This window comes from Mobula hypostoma, chromosome 7 (assembly GCF_963921235.1).
Source record: "Mobula hypostoma chromosome 7, sMobHyp1.1, whole genome shotgun sequence".
Classification (NCBI taxonomy): Eukaryota; Metazoa; Chordata; class Chondrichthyes; order Myliobatiformes; family Myliobatidae; genus Mobula; species Mobula hypostoma.
In genome coordinates this window covers 135,536,167-135,557,232 of record NC_086103.1, presented here as the reverse complement: position 1 = coordinate 135,557,232, position 21,066 = coordinate 135,536,167, and the positions used below count along the sequence as shown (strand labels likewise).

At 40.1% G+C, this 21,066-nt stretch overlaps 1 protein-coding gene and 1 long non-coding RNA gene across 7 annotated transcripts in view; one reads left to right on the top strand and one right to left on the bottom strand.

The window, feature by feature from the left end:
* The window catches only part of upf3a (UPF3A regulator of nonsense mediated mRNA decay), a 57,149-nt gene extending 50,182 nt beyond the window's left edge, over positions 1-6,967 (top strand). For 2 of the 4 annotated variants that reach the window (XM_063054074.1, XM_063054072.1), the window contains one exon: positions 5,052-6,967. In XM_063054074.1, the coding sequence (XP_062910144.1) occupies positions 5,052-5,222 (171 nt within the window). In that variant the 3' untranslated portion in view covers positions 5,223-6,967. The remainder of the gene's footprint in view (positions 1-5,051) is intronic. The other 2 variants (XM_063054073.1, XM_063054075.1) reach the window with 2 other exon arrangements.
* LOC134349562 (uncharacterized) overlaps positions 1-21,066 on the bottom strand; it is a 49,359-nt gene that overhangs the window by 21,340 nt on the left and 6,953 nt on the right. For 2 of the 3 annotated variants that reach the window (XR_010018710.1, XR_010018709.1), the window contains exons 2-3: positions 5,080-5,199; positions 1,625-1,681 (exon numbers count right to left, since the gene is read on the bottom strand). This is a non-coding gene — a long non-coding RNA (uncharacterized LOC134349562). The remainder of the gene's footprint in view (positions 1-1,624; positions 1,682-5,079; positions 5,200-21,066) is intronic. The other variant, XR_010018711.1, reaches the window with a different exon arrangement.

Genomic DNA, 21,066 nt, shown 5'->3' with positions numbered 1-21,066 from the left:
CCCTCCTCAGACTCCTGCTTACACTGTGGGATCAATGATGATGAAACAATCATATTGATCGCTTAGTAATGAGTTGTTGTTGGCTCCCTCAGTATTACCTTCATCACTTCTGTTTCTCTTCTTTTATTTCACTTCTCTAGGCAGTAATTTTGGCAATGAAGACTCTTAGACTGGCTCTTTTGGGCTCAACACTGTTCGCCGTTCTTTTTCTATAATCTGTTTATAGAAGCCTTCTTCCACTTGTGTGGGATAGCCATGGAGCTCTAGAGCTCTAGCAGACATGATTGCCTTCGAAACTGGGCTTGCATATGGACTGCATGTCATCCCTACTAAATAACTCAGTGGCCATTTTATTAGGTACTCCTCGTTAGTGCAAATATATAATCTGCCACTCATGTGGCAGCAGCTCAATGAATGCAGACATGATCAAGAAGTTCAGTTGCTCAGACCAAACATCAAAATGGAATAGAAATGTGAACTAAATTACTTTGAACATAGGATAATTGTTGATGCCAGACGGGGTGGTTTGAGTACCTCAGAAACACTGATCTCCTGGGATTTTCATGCACAGTCTCTAAAGTTTACAGAGAATGGTACAGAAAACCAAAAAACATCCAGTGAGTGGCAGTCTTGTGAGTGAAAATGTCTTGTTAATGAGAGAGATCAGAGGAGAAAGGCCAGACAGGTTCAAGCTGACAGGAAGGTGACAGTAACTCAAATAACCACACATTCCAACAGTGATGTGCAGAAGAGAATCTCTGAATGCACAACATATTGAACCTTGAAGTGGATGGGCTACAGCAGCAGAAGACCATGAACATACAGGAGGTACCTAATAAAGTGGCCACTGAGTGCATCTATCACAGTTGTACCATTCAGTCTCTCACATAGTAGATCTTGCCTCAATCCCTCAATTCTGTACTGTTTTTTCTCCTATATACACATTGTACTTTCTATGTTCCTTCTAAGATTTTGCTGCTGCTTCTTCATAATTTTCCCGTATGCTAATTTTGCCACTATTGGCTTTCTGCCCTACCATGGACATCAAATATCTGTCACATTTCCCTACTCTAATATCTGTATGGCATACCAAGCTGTCCCAGTTCACTTAAATGTTAGCCAACCTTTCTTTTCTATTTTCTTTTCTTTCAAATCTCTTACTAACTCTTCCTTCAGTTAGTCCTGACGAAGGGTCTCGGCCTGAAACGTCGACTGTACCTCTTCCTAGAGATGCTGCCTGGACTGCTGTGTTCACCGGCAACTTTGATGTGTGTTGCTTGAATTTCCAGCATCTGCAGAATTCCTGTTGTTTGCTTTCTTTTCTATATCGTGTTTGATACAGTAAACACCTACAGATGTTTCAAACAAAATATTTAAAAATTTCCACCAATAGTCAATGATACTTAATGCAATTAAGTGTATAGTCCAAAAGTGTATTTTTTGATAACTAGTGATGTTCTAGTTCATGAGGTGTTGACAGATCTAGTTAGAACTATGAAGCAAAATATGACAAAACACCGAGCACTAAACTGTGTAAGAAAAATCACAAACAAGAGAAAATCTGCAGATGCTGGAAATCCGAGCAACATGCACAAATGCTGGAGGAACTCAGCAGTCGACATACCTTTTTCTGTAGATGCTGCCTGGTCTGCTAAGCTCCTCCAGCATTTTGTGTATGTTGCTGTGTAAGAAAAATAGTGGAAAGCATTATTATAAGTGTATAAGAAAATCCCACTTGTAAATCCATAATTAACAATACATGCAGCGGAACCTGAAAAGTCATTATACCGCTCTCCTCAGCTTTAAGAAAATTGCATTTATATCATCCGTGGTTAAAAAGGTTACACTAAGTGCATCAAATATCAGAAAAATACAATAACAGTGTTGTAGATTTGAGAAATCTGAAATAGAAACAAAATATGGGAAATCAGGCAGCATCCATGAAGAAACAGAGTCAATGCTTCAGGTTGGTAATTATTCATCAACTGAGAAAAATAGATTTAAGATATGTTTTTTAAGATAGACAGAAAGGGATGGTGCAAAGAAAATGGAAGGTGGGTGATAAGATGGAGACTGAAATAAATTGACAAAATATAGCGCCTGGTGAAGGAAGATGGTAAAGGCTAGTGAAAAAGGAAAAGTTACATTTTGTGAATATGTAGGTAGGAGGTGAACTAACTGAAATTCACAGAAAAGGTGCAAGAATAATGTGTTCACCGGATGAGCTAGTTACAAGACTTGGAAAATAAATTATCAGTTGAATTTAGTGTTGAGTGCAATGCTAATGTTCAGAATCTGCAAATGAGTTGCTTTTCCTTCAGTTTGTATTGTCCTCATTGGAATAGAGTGGAAGATCAAAGACGGATGGAGAACTGAAGTGAGAATCAACTGGAAACTGAGGATCACCCTTGTGGTCTGAACAGAGGTGCTCTTCAAAGTTGTCACCTAAACTACCTTGATTTCCCCAGTACAGAGGAGATCACATTGTTGAAAAAAATTAATAAAACGAAAAATTTAATTTGTGGTTGAGGGAGAGAAGATGGAAATAGATGACTGAAAGTTCTTTATTGCTGGGGGGAGGGGTTGAGATTTTTAAGGGAAGAAAGAAGGAGAATGGGGTTGAAAAAAACTGCCATGTCTGAATGGCTAATTATTATGGCTGAGTAAGGATGAATAACAACAGAGAACATGCAGCATTAAGGCAGAATCCAAAGAGAGTGATGAGTTTAAGACTGTCAATAATCCTCAATCAAATTGAAGATTAAATTTTAGATGAGTGCTTAACCAAGGTAGGTAGGAGATATGTAGGTTTTCTGGAAAAAAAATAAATGAAGTATCCAAGACGAACACAATCATTTTCAAAGCAAAGTAGCAAGTTGGATCCAAAATTACCTCTGTGGAAGGTCAGAGATGTTTTTTTTTGCATGAAGACGGTTTCCAGGAGATAATACAGGTATCAGAACAAGCTCTATTTAGTTTCAATATTTGATTCAACAATGGCATTATTAAGAATTAAGGATGCTGCAAAATCTGTCCATATATTTGATAGCAAAGAAAATTATAGAGCGCAGATCATTATCAATGGCTTGGTCAGGTAGATATATGAATTCAATCCACAAAAAGGTGGGATGGTGCATTTGGAAGGGCAAAGGAATATACAGTGATCAAATACTGAGAAGTGAAGAGAAACTTTGAATATCTATTCACAAATCCCTGAGGTTCCAGATTAATAAATAAGGTGGTTAAGAAGCATATGATAATTACATTCAATGCCTTGCTAATAAAGAAAAGCAATGAGGTCATAATAAAATTATATAGAATTGTAATTAAGACACAGCTAGAGAAGATGTACTACATTTTGATTTATTGATTGTTTCCACTGGCCAAATAAAATGGTAAAATATGGACAAAATGTTACCTAAAATCAGTAAAGCTTCTTTCAATATTAATTTCTTAGTGTGCAGAATTTTGATCTAGAAAAAGAGACTCTGCATTTCATAAATTAAATCTGCTGTGAATATGGCTAACAATTTTATGTACTGGGTGTAAATTAGACTCATATTTGTCAAAATATTCCATTTATATTTGCCGTTGATCATTTTGGTGAAAATCCAGTTGCTTGTTTCCTGCCCTAATTTCATTGCAATATCATGTCATTATCTCTTACCATTTGAGAACAATTGAAACGTTTGGAGGGTTGTTGACACAAATATCTCTGCACAAATTCAAGAAAAGGAATTTAATTTCTTGAGGTATTTTAGACACTCATTAACAGATAATTAAATGTAATAGATTACAGTGCAGATCTTCATAAATAAAAGAGAAGATACGCTATGCCTTGACAGGCTCAATGGCAGATAAATCCAGAGGACCTGATGGGATTTATTCCAGGCTGCTCTGGTAGACAAGGGAGAAGATTGCTGGGACTCAGGCTGGGATTTTTAAATCTTTACTGAAAATAAGTGAATGATTTGAATGGATTGGGTCTTGGGAAATACTGAGGAACAGACGGACCCGAAAGTAGAAGTCCATAGATTCTTGAAGGTGGCAACACAAGTAGATAATATGGTCAGAAAGGCATATAGGATAGTAGCCTTCATTAGTTGGTGCATTGAGTACAGAAGTAATGAAGTTATGCTCCAACTTTATAAGTCCTTGGTCAGACCTCAGCTGGAATACTACATGCAATTCTCACCATGCTATTGGAAGGCTGTGATAGTGCTGAGAGAGTGCAGAGAACATTCACTTGAACATGAAAGCACGAGAAAATCTGCAGATGCTGGAAATTCAAGCAACACACACACAAAATGCTGGTAGCCAGGCAGCATCTATAGGAAGAGGTACGGTCAACATTTCGGGCCGAGACCCTTCATCACTTGAACATTGTCATTATATGGCAAAGCTAGGGCTGTTCTCTCTGTAGTGAAGGTAGTTAATGGAGCACATTACTGAGATATATAAAATTCTGAAGGGTATAGGTAGAGTATTCTGCAGGAAAACTTTCCCCATTTCAGTGGTAGATAAACCTAGAGAACAGATTCAAGTAAGGGCGAAGAGAGTTGGAGGAGATATGCCTGGCACTTTCTACACAAAGAGTAGTATGTACCTGGAATGCATTGCCTGAGACAGTGGTTGTTAGCTGGGTCACTGATAGCATTTAAGTGTCTAGATGAGCACCTGAATCATCTTGGCATGGAAGGCTTTGGACCAAGTGCTGGGAGATGGGATTAATACTGAAGGGTGCCTGTTGGTCAGTGTGGACGAGTGGGCTGAATGACCTGTTTCCATGCTGTGCAATTCTATGATTCCATGACTCTAATTTAGTCTCCAGGTTGAAATTGATTTCTATAAAATCTGAATTTCATTAAGGTTCACTTGCACTTGACTGTTCATAAAATAATATGCATTAAAGAACCATTTTTTGGAATTTTCTAAGTTCCTCTGCTTGACATTACATTGTCACACTGAAATTACACTGCTTATAAAACATGTATCACAATGCACATGCATGGGTTTGCACAGTACCACTTTTCCTGATTCTGATTGTACAGGACCGTCCAGCTATGCAGTTGTACCAACCTGGAGCGCGGTGCCGAACCCGTCTGGGATCAGGAGGAAGAACATATGATTGCTGCAGTAAATCCTCTGAGGACAGCACAGAGAGAAAGTATGAAGATGATAGTTCTGTTGGAGCTTGTTCTGAGAAAAGTTGTGAAGAATGAAAGTGCGTCATTTATGGTGATCAGTCAAGAACACTTATTACTTCACTGAAAATGATAGGCAGCATCATAATGTATATGGCCATCTCAGCACTGATTTTTGGCTTAACCTTGTATTAATAAAAGTTTTGTTATTTTAGTAATTTGACTAGTTAACTTAGTTTAAAGTAGTAAGTAACAGGTAGAATTTGTTGAAAATGAAATCTGTAGAGCAACTAAATTGAGTATAGGACCACTTGTATGAGGAAGTGTTACTGGATAGGATGCAGGTTGAATAGTGAGGTTTGGATATTAGTACATTATCAATTTATAAACTATACTGATATGCAGATTTCCTAGAAGTTGCATGTATGTGATTAGATGTCCATCATTCTAAAGATAGTGTGGGATGATTTCAACAATCTGTTTTCTTTTCCACTAATACATACGGCCATGTGAACAAAAAAGATGGAGTTGTTATTTTAAATATGATGGGAAATAATTTTTAAGTATTCATTAATCTTGCAGTGGCAATATCGCTCATTTTACATCCAAATCTGGCTCTGAAGTATGGTGCAGCCAGGTACAGTGCATCCCTGATACTAATTTGTACTAGTTTGTCACATTTGTAGCATCATAATTTTCTTTTACTCCTTAGACTTTCACTCCTCAAGATTGAGAATTGACTTACTTCAACTCTGCCTGTGGGTTCTATAATAGCTAATGAGGCCAACGTGCAAGCCGCAACCATCCACGGATGGGCAGGAGATGCTGACAGAGCAAGTGTGTAGGTAGCTTGTGAAGTGGTGTGCTCCCAATATATGACTCAAGGTACCATCCTGACTGCTGCTTCGCCAAAATGAGCAATCATGAACCAGAGGTTCTCAGGTGACGATGTCGATGTTGGAAATTTTGAGTACATACTTGAGTTAAAATCATAATCCATGCACTGTATAACAGCATTTTAAAAGGTACATGGTTGATCCAAAACATAATTCACAATATCATGATATCTGTCCAGGCATGAGTACCCAGAACTTTTTTTGCAACTGACCTCGGTTACACAATTGACAACATAACTAGCATAACAACTGCACATTAACTTAACAATATCTGTCTAAGACTAATTTACAGTATAATATTCCATTTCAGAATTTACAACTAACTATGAACTCTTGAATAGAGATTGAGGGTAAAAGATGGAATAACAGTTATCTAGTAAATTATGCCACTTTAGTATCTAGTGCAAGTTGGGATTGATAATCTGCAAAGCACAAGCTTTATCATTACAAAAGCATGTTTAATATTTTGCAATACTTTAGTGTGGATGGAAAATGTAGGAAGAATTTAATTTTTCAACTTTAGTCAGATATTATCCTGCTGTATTGTTCTCCAATTACCTTAAGTATTACAGAGAATTTATGTGCCATAACAGTGAGCCTCAGTTGCTACATTCATGTTGAACTTCTAATTTCATCTAGGAGTATGGAATTTGTAAAATGAACTTTGATATTCTGTTTAAGATTTTCATAATATTCTGTTTTAATATCCAGTTGTCTATTCCTCCATTGCTTCTGTCAGCAAACAATAGTAGTATCATCAATACATGGTATTGTTTCAATAGATTTGTAACTTAATAGCTATTATTGCATAGTTGTTGAAAGATATGTATGTGATTCATAAATTGTTCAATCCATTATGGATTTTAACTTAATATTGTTGGATCCATGAGTAGAAGTGTGACTGTAAGATATTAAATGGTTTGACTATTAATTGGATTACATAAAGTCTTTTATGTTTATGGAGAAGTTATTTTTATTTTTATATCTCACTTTTAGGCATGATTTCATGAGTTTTATTAGCTACTCTTCCAGTTGAAAGAACCAGTGAGTATCTATAGAGTACTTTGTATGTAAGTTTTTGAGAGTATATTTACCTAAATTGGTATGATTTGTAACAAAATTATTTTTTCAAACAATGAGTACAATATACAATAATTTTCCAATAATTCTCCTTTCAATGCCCAATGCCCCAATGCCACTCCTCCAAGCTACTTTCATTAATCCACTATTTTGATAAACCACATGCGAATGAATCTGTAAATGAGGGAGAAAGCAACTTTACATTTTTTAAGTGACAATCATTTTGAAATCTGCCTTAAGAATGGGAAATCCTATGACAATTGTATAGGACAATGTTGTCATTTATGACTGAGTCTGGTGTTCATAGTGGCTGAATTAATTATTGGAAATAATGATTTATACCTATGTTTTGTGATCCTTCTGTTCACTGTCTGTGTAAATCATGAAACACTGGACTTAATGATGGGTGCTTTGTAGGGTAAAAATTCTTAGGACACAATTTTGTGATCTACAAAAAAAACCCAAATCTCAAAATAGCACCTGTGCCATTACTGTGTAAATATTTCAATTTCCATAACAATGATTGTATGATCTGTGGTGCATTGTCAGTTATATGGAAGGGTGAAAAATTTTGAAATGTGTTCTCTGGAACCTGGAAGATTTTGTACATAAATACTGCAGAAAAAGAAAGAAATGGGAGAACTTTGTTCACTGTACTGATCCAATTTTAATGGGAAAATAATCTTAGCATTAAAGATTAAGATGTAGAATACAATTGTTGAAGATGAGAAATAACAAGGAAGTCTCTACTGTATATAAATTTAAGAGATTCTGCAGATGCTGGAAATCCAGAGCACCACACACAAAATGATGGAGGAACTGAGCAGGTTAGGCAGTATAGGTCAAGCCAGGTAGGTGGAAAAGGCAAAAAAACTGGAGAAGAAGGAATCTGATAGGAGAGGAAAAGTGGACCATGGGAGAAAGAGAAGATAGTAGGGTATCGGGGGAGGTGATAGGCAGGTGAGAAGAAGGTGCCAGAGTGGGGAACAGAAGAAGAGGGAAGGGGGAGGGAGAAATCTATACTCATGTCATCAGATTGGATGCCACCTAAATGGAATATGACGTGTTGCTCCTCCATCCTGAGTGTGGCCTCATCGTGGAAGGCCAAAGAGGAAGGCATGGACCACCCTGTCTCAGTGGGAATGGGGATAGGAACTTAAATGGTTGGCTACCTGGAAATTCTGCTTCTTTTGGCAAATGGAGTGGAGGTACATAACAAAGCAGTCCCCCAATTTAATCTCACCATTGTAGAGGAGGCCGCATCAAGGGCACCAGATACAATAGACTACTCCAACAGATTTACAGGTGAAGTGCTGCCTCACCTGGAAGGACTATTTGGGGCCCTGAATAGAGGTAAGGGAGGAGGTACAGTAAATGGGCAGGAGTAGCACTTCTGTCACTTGCATGCTAGGAGGGAGATTAGTCGGGAGGGACAAATGGACAAGGGAATCACGGAGGAAGAGATCCCTGCGGGAAGTGGAGAGTAGGAGGGAGGTAAATATGCGTTTGGTGGTGGGATGCCACTGAAGATGGTGCGGAAGTTGCAAAGAATGATGAATTGACTTTATTTCTTACATCCTTCACATACATGAGGAGTAAAATTCTTTATGTTATATCTCCGTCTATATGTGCAATGTCCAATCATAGTAACTTACAATAAATAAAACAATCAGTGTAACATAGAATACACTCAAATCAGCATGTTAATCAGTCTGATTGCCTGGTGGAAGAAGCTAACCCGGAGCCTGTTGGTTCTGGCTTTTATGCTGTGGTACCATTTCCCAGATGGTAGCAGCTGGAATAGATTGTGGTTGGGGTGACTCGGGTCCCCAGTGATCCTGCAGGCCCTTTTTACTCACCTGTCTTTGTAAATGTCCTGAATAATGGGAAGTTCACAACTACAGATGTGTTGTGCTGTCCACACCACTCTCTGCAGAGTCCTGCGATTAAGGGAAGTACAGTTCCCGTACCAGGCAGTGATGCAGCCAGTCAGGATGCACTCAGTTGTGCCCCTGTAGAAAGTTCTTAGGATTTGGGGGCCCATACCAAACTTCCTCAACCGTCTGAGGCAAAAGAGGCATTGTTGTGCTTTTTCACCACACAGCTAGTGTGTACAGACCCGAGGAACTTAAAGCTGTTCACCCTCTCAACCCCAGATCAATTGATGTCAATAGGGGTTAGCCCATCTCCATTCCTCCTGTAATCCAAACCAGCTCCTTTGTTTTTGTGACATTGAGGGAGAGATTGTTTCCTTGACACCACTGTGTCAGAGAGATAATTTCTTCCCTGTACGCCACCTTGTTATCGTTTGAGATAAGGCCAATCAATGTAGTGTCTTCGGCAAATTTAATTAGTAGGTTAGAGCTGTGGGTGGTGACACAATCATGGGTGTACAGGGAGTAAAGGAGGGGACTTAGTACACAGCCTTGAGGGGCTCCTGTATTGAGAGTCAGAGGGGTGGTGAGGGAGCCCACTCTTACCACCCGCTGGTGATCTGACAGGAAGTCCAGGATCCAGCTGCACAAGGCAGGGCAGAGTCAATGTGTTGGATACCAAGGCTTGTGGAGTGGTAAGTGAGAACAAGAGGAAATTTAGCCCCATTAAGGCAGTGAGAAGATGGGTGATCACGGATGTTCGGGAAATAGATGAGATTTGGGTGAGGGTAGCGTCAATGGTGAAAAAAGGGAATCCCCATTTTTTGAAGGAGGACATCTCTGACGTCCTGGAAAGAAAAGCCTCATCCTGGGAACAGAATTAGCATTCCCTCCAATAACTTCCTTATCACTGATGTTAAGCTGACTAACCTGCAGTTCCCTGGCTTGTTCTTGCTACCTTCTTAAACGTCTGGTCTTTCGGACCTTCAACAGTGACTAACAATAAAGCAAATTTCACTGCAAGGGCTCCTGCAATTTCTCCTCTAGCCTCCCATGAAGCCCAAGGATACATTAGGTGAGATTCTGGGAATTTATCTACTTTAGAATTAGACTCATATTTATGGATCTTTGGGCCATGGTTGTGTAACTGTTAACATGACTCTAATACAGCTTGGGGCATTCTGAAGTTCAGGGTTCAATTCTGGCACCATTCTGTAAGGAGTCTCTATACATTCTCCCTATGGAATGCTTGAGTTTTTTCTAAGTCCTTTAGTTTCCTTACATAATCCAAAGATATACCAGGTAGATTAAATGGTCATTGTAAATTGTTAAGGTTACACAAACAAAATGATGGAACTCAGCAGGCCAGGCAGCTTCTATGGGAAAAAAGTACGGTCGACATTTGGGCCGCGACGTCGACTATACTTTTTTCCATAGAAGTTGCCTGGCCTGCTGAACTCCTCCAGCATTTTCTGTGTTTTGCTTGGATTTCCAGCATCTGCAGACTCTCTCTTGTTTGTGATTTTAGGTTAAGGTTAATCAGGTTTGTCGGAAGTTGCTAGGGTAGCGTTGTTCCCACAAGGGCCTACTCCGTGCTGTATCACTAAATAAAAATATCAACTTGTGAATCACTCTTCCTATATTAAATTTTAAGTTACTAATGTTTGTAACAATGAAGAACTCAGCACTAATTCCTGGAGTCCACCATTGGTTACAGGCTTCCAGTCATAAAAGCAACCCTCCACCATCGCCCTTTATTATCAAGCCAATTTTGAATCCAGTGGTCTCCATTTGGGACCTTGGTCAAATAACTTACTGAAGTCCATGAACACTATATCAATCGCACTGCCATCATCTATATTTTTAGTTAGATCTTCGAAAAACTTATTATAACTAATCAGTCAGAATCTCCCACCAATGAAGCTATCTTGGCTATCTCTGGTGAATTCTTACTTTTCTAAGGGTAGATTGATCCCATTCACAGAATTTGTTCTACTAAATTCTCTACTACTTATACAAGACTCACTGGCCTGTAATTACTTGGCTTAACTCTGCTATCTTTCTCAAATAAGGGAACCCACAGTTTTGCCCCATCATCTGGCTCCTCAATAAAGATTTTAAAAATCTCTTTCTGGGTTTCAACTATCTCCACCCTTGCTTTTGATGGTAGCTTGAATCAGTCAGGCCCTGAGGATTTATCCATCTTTATCAACCTGCTAAAATATCTGGTTCCCCCTTTTAAATGATAATATCGTTTGGAGTATTACCATCTTCCAAAAATCTATAACTACAATGTCCTTCTCCTGAATGAATACAGAGAAACAATCATTTAAGACTTCACCACTACTCATGGCTTTAAACACAAAACGTTCTCTTTTGTTTCAAAGGGGATATTTGCCTGCTCTTAACACACTAAAAATGCCTTGAGATTTTCCTTATCTGCCTGTCCTCCTTTGCCCTCCTAATTTGATGCTTGCTCTTTGTCCCTCAATTTCTTAAGTACCTGCTCCTCTTGAACTGCACCTCCCCCCCACCTCCGCCAAAATGCTGTTTTTGTCTTGTAGGGCCTCCCACAGTTTCAGAACCATATACTTTTTTTTTGCTTATTCAAATCTTAAGTGTTCCTTATCATCCAAGGTTGCCTGGATTTTGCAGTTCTTGTCTGTCAAACATATGGGAATAAGTTGGCCCATGACTCTCACTATTACAGTTCAAAATACTTCCACTTGTTGGCTGTAGGTTGGTCCATAAGCAACTGCTTCAACTCTAAACTTGTCAGGTGCTATTTAATGATGTTAAAATCATCCTTCCTCCTCACCCCACACTTCAAATTTAGAACTTTAATTACTGTACTACACTATCCATATCCTTTTCCAAAACTATCTTAAAACTTACCAAGTTATGGTCCCTATCTTCAAAATGTTATTCCTCTGACACATAACCACTTAGCTGGCTTCTTTGCCATAGATTAGGTCTAGCATTGCCCATTCCTAGTAGAACTATTAAGCAGAAACTATCCTAATGCACTTTAAAAATTCTACCCTTTCACAGTACAGTATCCCAATTAATAATGGGTAAGCTTTAATAAGTTTTAGGTCAGCTGGTGGCGCAGTGAGATCAGCGCTGAGCTCAAGAACGAAGGTTCCCAAGTTTGATCCAGTGACAGACTGCCCCCGTGTGCGCTCTCCATCCGCGCTGGGTTGATGTTGAACTCACAACTCGGCCTCGTAAAATAATACAGTGAAATGTCTGTGTGAGGAGTGGCGTCCCACACAGCCTTTCGAATTGCGCCTTGTAAGGCATGAAAATGCCCAACGCTGGCCTCTCAGGTCTGAGTCGAAGTCATCATCATCATCTTCATTTAATTCTCCATTTTAACCCTATTTTGCACCATTTTGTGATATGCCCGCATATCTGCTCCTCTATCCGCCACTAACTATTAAAAGACCTGTAGTATAATTAATTTCGCATCCAGATGAAAGATACGTCTTAATCCTCATTAAATCATTCAAAGGTTCCACTTCCTGTCTGTTTCTGGATTTACATTTGACTGAATTTGTAAGGCCAAATCCACATTCACAGTCAGCACTAGAAGCTTGTAATGTTCCAATGATGTCAAGAAGAATTGACAGTTCTTCAAATTCTTTGTTTCTAAGCACACAGTTCAACATTTCAGTGAACGTCTTAATTGACTAGTCTTAACTTTCTCAGGAATGACAAATTTGAAATCACAAAGTTGTTGCAATATTTTTGAGGCAATGCTCTCATCGTAGTTCATAATAGCAGCTGAGTATTTTTTTGTCACTTGTACAAAACTCACTTTTCCAAATTTAAAATTAATTGCACTTGCAATAGTAACAGGGTCAAAACTTGCCATTCTCTTAATTCATCGTCAGGAAATCTATTATCCAAATGATTATGTACATATTAAATAAGCTGAATAATAGAAGCAGTATCGGCATCAGAATGTATAAATTTTTTTAGAAAGATAATTTACCAAAAGGTCAAAATATAGAATATTTCAAAAACACAAACCACAACTCACAATAGAAGTTAATGATAACAAGCAGTCAAAATAACAGGCACAATGGCAAAAGTAATATGTTTTGACTAGATGGCATTGGCATTCATAGAGCCAGTGGTTTAATCTCAATGAGCTACCAACTTCCATTCTGTGTTTATTGCTTCAATTTGTAACAGTGTTGTAGCTTGAAACACTGACATGTAAATAGGTTGAAGTTCTAAAAGATTTCAAAGTAACGGTCGTGGTACGTATATTATTTAGAAAATATATGGATTATATTCATTAACACATAATTATAGGTATTTCACAATTATATTAACATAGATTTCAAAATTATATTAACGTTAAATAAAAGAAAGTTCCAGCTGTGCGGCAACAAAGATTATGTGTGCAGGAGAATTTCAATTATGGCATGGCCGCACACCCACACAGCTTAGAGGAAACAATGGTTCCAAGGTGTACCGAATAAGATGAATACTGAATTTATAAAGAAGGTAAATTTTGGTCCTTTTGAGGATAAGGCACAAAATAAAGAAATGACAGGAACTTAGAACCAATATTTTCTATATGTGCTCAAGGTGGAAGTCACTAAGAACATCCCAAAAACAGAAAATACATAAACAAGAAAGAAGAACTTAATCGTAATTACACAAGAGATACAACAGTGGTACTTCACTCAGTGCTCCAAATGCCTTCTCAGGAATGAGGGCACCAATGAAATCAGTGACAAAGGAGGGTGTCATATTTTGAAAGATACGTTACTGACAACAATGTTATTTTCAAAAACCTTTTATAAATTCCTGCCTTCCCAGCATTTCATGTTTCTGTGCTAAGAATCTCTTCATTGCTGTGTTGTAAGACCATAAAACATAGGAGCACAACTCCGCTATTTAGCCCATTGAGTCTACTCCGCCATTCCATCATGGCTGTCTTATTATCCCTCTGAACCCCATTCTCCTGCCTTCTCCCTGTAACCTTTGACAAACCCTTACTAATCAAGAAACTATGAACTTCTGCTTTAAATATGCTCAATAACTTAGCCTCCAAAGCTGTCAGTGGCAATGAACTGTGGGTTATCTAGCTCTATCTCATAGGTACCTTAGCCCAGCGGTCCCCAACCACCGGGCCGCGGACTGGTACCGGGCCGCAAAGCATATGCTACCGGGCCGCGAGGGAATGATATGAGTCAGCTGCACCTTTCCTCATTCCCTGTCACTTGAACATAGGGTTAAAACATAGAAACATAGAAAATAGGTGCAGGAGTAGGCCATTCGGCCTTTCGAGCTTGCACCACCATTCAGTACGATCATGGCTGATCATCCAACTCAGAACCCTCTACCTGCCTTCTCTCCATACCCCCTGATCCCTTTAGCCACAAGGGCCATATGGAACTCCCTCTTAAATATAGCCAATGAACTGGCCTCAACTGTTTCCTGTGGCAGAGAATTCCACCGATTCACCACTCTGTGTGTGAAGTTTTTCCTCATCTCGGTCCTAAAAGGCTTCCCCTTTATCCTCAAACTGTGACCCCTCGTTCTGGACTTCCCCAACATCGGGAACAATCTTCCTACATCTAGCCTGTCCAATCCCTTTAGAATTTTATACGTTTCAATAAGATCCCCTCTCAATCTTCTAAATTCCAGAGAGTATAAGCCTAGCCGATCCAGTCTTTCATCATATGAAAGTCCTGCTATCCCAGGAATCAATCTGGTGAACTTTCTTTGTATTCCCTCTATGGCAAGAAATGTCTTTCCTCAGATTAGGGGACCAAAACTGCACACAATACTCTAAGTGTAGTCTGCAGTAGTACCTCCCTGCTCCTGTACTCGAATCCTCTTGCTATGAATGCCAGCATACCATTCGCCTTTTTCACCGCCTGCTGTACCTGCATGCCCACTTTCAATGACTGGTGTATAATGACACCCAGGTCTCGTTGCACCTCCCCTTTCCCTAATCGGCCACCATTCAGATAATAATCTGTTTTCCTGTTTTTGCCACCAAAGTGGATAACCTCACATTTATCCACATTAAATCGCATCTGCCATGAATTTGCCCACTCACCTAACCTATCCAAGTCACCCTGCATCCTCTTAGCATCCTCCTCACAGCTAACACTGCCGCCCAGCTTCGTGTCATCTCCCCAGTCGGCCGGTCCACAAGAATATTTTCAATATTAAACCGGTCCGCGGTGCAAAAAAGGTTGGGGACCCCTGCCTTATCCAACTTACATACTTAATATTTTATTGTGAAAGTTCATTAATTAAATGTTCACCCAGTGTGCCTGCTATATCACAAAACCAGCATAAAGCCAACAATGCATCACACATGGTTTTGTATGCAAAGGTTGCCTGTGGGGGCCTGTTTTGGCTGGCAGGGGAGAATGTTATTGACTGTCAGAGCTAAAATGTAGGCTTGCACCCTTGCTGACAATGGTGAGTGCAGCCCATACTTCCTTTGGTGCCCCTCATTGCTGTCACTTGGAAACTGTTCTCTACCTCTCTTTTATTTACCTGTATTATTCTTCCCCAGCCCAGAAATTTTCAGTTCTTACAACAGAAGAATAGCTGGGCTGAGGAAAGCTGTGTAGGAAAACAAAGAGAGAGAATGTAAGCATTTTCCACCATATCCCAGAGAAACTGAAGAGAGACTGTAGGATCCAACAGCATATCAAAACATAAAGCATATGCTGCATGTACCCAACAACGGTCTACACTTATTATTCTAGATAGTGTAACCCTAACCCCATGTCAGCACTGACTAAGTGCACTGCTCACTCATGCAACACACACTGTTCCTTACAGACAACTTCTCCACATTAAGAAATAGGGTGATTCATTGATGGGGAAGAACCAGAAGATTGGGATTGGGATTAGTACTTGATTGCCAACAATCAGGTTCTTGGCACAGCAGCATAGTTTGTGGATACCTATTGTAAATTACAGTGGTAGACATACTTGTGAGTGTTTGATTAAAGGTCTAAGCATGCTATATCAAATTACACATAAAGTATACCACAAGCTAAGAATTATAGTGTTGGTGGGGGCACACAAAATGCTGGAGGAACTCAGCAAGTCAAGCAGCATCTATGGAGGGTATAAACAGTTGATATTTTGGGCTGAGACACTTCATCAAACTGACTTACTGAGTTCCTCCATCATTTTGTGTGTGTTGCTCAAGATTTCCAACATCTGCAGAATATCTTGTGTTTTTATTATTGGGGGCAAATATTACCATAGAGTAAGAATTGGCTAATGACAGAAAACAAAGCTGGGATAAATGGCAAACAACAGGAATTCTGCAGATGCTGGAAATTCAAGCAACATACATCAAAGTTGCTGGTGAACGCAGCAGGCCAAGCAGCATCTGTAGGAAGAGGTGCAGTCGACGTTTCAGGCCGAGACCCTTCGTCCTGACGAAGGGTCTCGGCCTGAAACGTCGACTGCACCTCTTCCTACAGATGCTGCTTGGCCTGCTGCGTTCACCAGCAACTTTGATGTATGTTGCTGGGATAAATAGATAACTTTCAATTATAACTAAATAGTGGGATGCCACAGTGATCAAAGCTGGAATCTCTAAATGGCAAGGCAAATATCAGAGAGGTTGGGAAAGGATGCAACGGTGATGAACTCTATGCAGCAGCAGTACAAGATTCACCTTTGGTGCATAGTGGAGAATCACATAGAGAGACTACCTGGGTCCTAAGCCATCGATCTGAGGGGTAAGTTTCCACAATAAAAAATTCAATCTTTTCAGGGTAAACCTGTGGAACCGCATCACACGCTTGAGGTTCTTGTCTACAGCTGAGATAAAAGTGCTTTTAATAACTGGATGGCATTTTCTACAGTGCAAATACAATGCCTAAACGGCCTGCATGATAAATTCTCCATTGGCATCCAGCCTGTTCCTTTGCCATCAAGTGCATCCTCAACTTTGTACAGCTACAGAGCCCTCCCCATTAATCTCCCTTCCAGCACTTATCCCTGCAAATGGCCAAAGTGCTACATCTGCCCATTCAACTCCATTCAGAGCCTCAAATATTCCTTCCAGGTGAGTCATCTATGAATCTGTTGAAGGGATTATGTCCAGTGTTCCCAACATGGCCTCCTTTACATTGGTGAGACCTGTCGTAAATTCTGGGACTGCTTTAGACCATAAGACAAAGGAGCAGAATTAGGCCATTTAGCCCACTGAATCTGCTCTACCATTTCGTCATAGTTGATCTATTTTTCCTCTCAGCCCCCATGTCCTACCTTCTCCCTATATCCCTTCATGCCCTGACCAATCAACTATCTGTCAACCTCTGCCTTAAATATACTTACAGACTTGGCCTCCACAGCTGCCTGTGGCAAAGAATTCCACAGATTCATCACTATCTGGCTAAAGAAATTCCTCATCCCCATTCTAAAAGGACACCCCTCCTGCCAAGCAGCCACTACTTTATCCATGCTAGATTCTTCCCTGTAATACCATGGGCTCGTAGCTTAGTAAGCAACCTCATGTGTGGCACCTTGTCAAAGGCCTTCTGGAAATTCAAATACGCAACATCAACCCTGTCTACCCTGCTTGCTATTTCTTCAAAGAATTCCAACAGATTTGTCAGGCACGATTTTGCCTTGAGGAAGCCACGCCGACTATGGCCTATTTTATCATGTGTCTCCAAGTACCCTGAGACCTCATCCTTAACAATCGACTCCAACATCTTCCCAACCACTGAGGTCAGACTAACTGGCCTATAATTTCCTTTCTTCTGCCTCTCTCCCTTCTTGAAGAGTGGAGTGACATTTGAAATTTTCCAGTCTTCCAGAACCATTCAGAATCTAGTGATTCTTGAAGGATCATTAATAATGTCTTCACAATCTCTTCAGCCTTCTTTCAGAACCCCATGGTGTATACTATCTAATCCAGGTGACTTACCTACTTTCAGACTTTTCAGTTTCCAAATAACCTTCCCTCTAGTAATGGTAACTGCATACTTTATTACCCCTGATGTCTGGAACCTCCACCATACTGCTAGTGTTTTTCACAGTGAAGTCAGATGAAAAATACTTATTTAGTACGTGCACCATTTCTTTATCCTCCATTACTACTTCTCCAGCTTCATTTTCCAGTGGTCCAATATCTACTCTCACTTCTCGTTTACACTTTATGCATCTGAAGAAACTTTTGATATCCTCTTTAATATTATTGGCTAGCTTACTTTCCTATTCCATCTTTACCTTCTTAATTACTTTTTAGTTGCCTTCTGTTGGTTTTTAAAAGCTTCCCAATCCCCTAACTTCCCACTCATTTTTGCTCTATTATATGCCCTCTCTGAGGCTTTTATGTTGGCACTGACTTCTCTTGTCAGCCATGGTTGTGTCATCTTGCCTTTAAAATACTTCTTACTCCTTGGGATGTATATATCCTGTGCTTTCTGAATTACTTCCAGAAATTCCAGCCATCCCTGCCAATGTTCTTTTCTGATCAATTCTGGCCAACTCCTCTTTCGTACCTCTGTAATTCCCTTTACCCCATTGCAGTACAGATACATCTGACTTTAGCTACTCTGTCTTAAAATTCAGGGTGAATTCAATCATATTATGACCATTTTTCTTTAAGGGTTCTTTTACCTTAAGCTCTCTAATCAATTCTGGATCATTGCACAGCACCCAATCCAGAATAGCTGATCCCCAAGTGGGATCAACCAAGGTTGGCTCTAAAAAGCATTCTAGGAATTCCTCCTCCTGGAATCCAGCACCAGCCTGATTTTCCCAATCTACCTGCATACTGGTCCCCCATGGCTATTGTAACATTGCCCTTTTGGCATCCATTTTCTATCTTCTGTTATAAATTGTAGACCACATCCTTACTACTGTTTGGGGTTCTGTATATAACTCCCATCAGGGTCTTTTTACCCTTGCGGTTCCTTAGCTCTATCCACAATGATTCAACACCTTCTGATCCTATGTCATCTCTTTCTAATAATTTGATTTCATTTTTTACCAACAGAGCAACGCCACCTCCTTGCCTTCCTGCCTGTCCTTTCAATAGAATGTGTATCCTTGGACAGTAAGTTCTCAGCTATAGTCTTTTTTCAGCCATGACTCAGTGATGCCTACAATATCATACATGCCAATCTGTAACTGTGCTACAAGGTCATCTACCTTATTCCATATAATGTACACATTCAAATATAACACTTCCAATCCCATATTCACCCTTTTCGATGTTGTCCACCTTTTACATTGCAACTCATCCTGTTGACTGCAATTTCACACTATCATCAGCCTCTCCTTGCTAGGAGTCTCATCACACATTGTCTGTTTGTAAATTAACTCCCTCATCTTCAGCACTATCACTCCAGTTCCTATATCCCGCCAGATTAGTTTAAACCCACCTGAACAACTGTAGCCAATCTGCCCACAAAGATTTGGACCCCCTCGGATTCAGGTGTAACACATCCCTTTTGTACAGGTCATACCTTCCCCAGAAGAGATCCTAATGAGCCACAAATCTGAACCCCTGTCCCCTGCACCAGTTCCTCAGCCACACATTTACCTGCCAAATCATTCTATTCTTACCCACACTGGCACATGGCACAGGCAGCAATCCAGAGATTACTACCCTGGAGGTCCTGTTTCTCAGCTTTCTACCTAGCTCCCTAAAATCTCTCTTCAGGACCACCTCACCTTGTCTACCTATGTCATTGGTGCCAATATGCACAAAGACTTCTGGCTTCTCACCCTCGCCCTTGACAATGCTATGGACACGATCTGAGACAACCCTGATTTTGGCACCAGGGAGGCAACATACCATCCGGATGTTTCTATCGCACCCACAGAAACTTGTCTCTGTTCCTCTAAGGAATCTATCAATACATCAGTCCTCTTCATCTCTCTGCTCTTCTAAACTACAGCACCAGATTCACTGCCAGAGATCTAATCACTGTGGTTCCCCCCCCCCCGTAGGTCATCCCCCTCAATAGTATCTAAAGTCATACACTTATTATTGAGAGGAACGGCTACAGGTGTATTCTACACTGTCTGTGCATTTCCTCTCCTCCTGACAGTCACCCAGTTACCCAACTCCTGCAACCTAGGGTTGACTACCTTCTGGTCACTCCTGCCCTTCATCTCCTTATTCTCCTGTATGAGTTAAAGGTCATTGAGCTGCAGCTCCAGTTCCTTAATACATTCTCTCAGGAGCTGCAACTCAGTTTAGCTGGTGCATACGCGTTTTTTTTGGGAGACCACCAATCTCCCAGACTTCCCACATCCCACACTAAATACAAAGCACTGTCCCTGGAGCCATTCTCACCAATCTACTTTGCCCGAACAGATATGGGATGAACAACTAAGGACAGAGAGAGAGAGAGAGAAACTTATAAGACAATGTACCTCACCCAAACCTGATCGCGCCTAAGCCTGATGAGCCAAAGCCGCTCTAAACACTGGTACACTCACAAGAATGGCCGTTCTGCTACATCTTCAGGGAGCGTGTCTCAGAAAGGCAACGTCCATAACTAAGGACCTCCAGCACCCAGAGCATGACCTTTTCTCACTGTTACCATCAAGTAGGAGGTACATACTCTGCGAATCAGGAACAGGTTCTTCCCCTCTGCCTTACAATTCCTAAATGGACACTGAACCCTTGGACACTACCTCACTTTTTTTAATATACAGTATTTCTGTTTTTAACACATTTTTTAATCTATTCAATATACATATACTGTAATTCATTTACTTATTTATTATTATTTCTCTTCTATATTATGTAGTACATTGAACTGCTGCTGCTAAGTTAACAAATTTAACGTCACATGCCAGTGATAATAAACCTGATTTTGATTCACTTGAATTATTCTTATTGACCCTTTCCAATGACTCCCTCTTGCTGATTGGTCACTCCTCAAATCAAAAAAACTGCCGTGAAACTCTGCCTTCAAAATCTCAATTGCCGCTCTAATTAAAAAGTAGCTCTTTTCATGCACTCGTGGTAAGGACTGTCCAACTCAGAGAAAACTGGCAGAAAGTTCTGCTTTTTTAATCTTGAACACATACCTGTCCAAA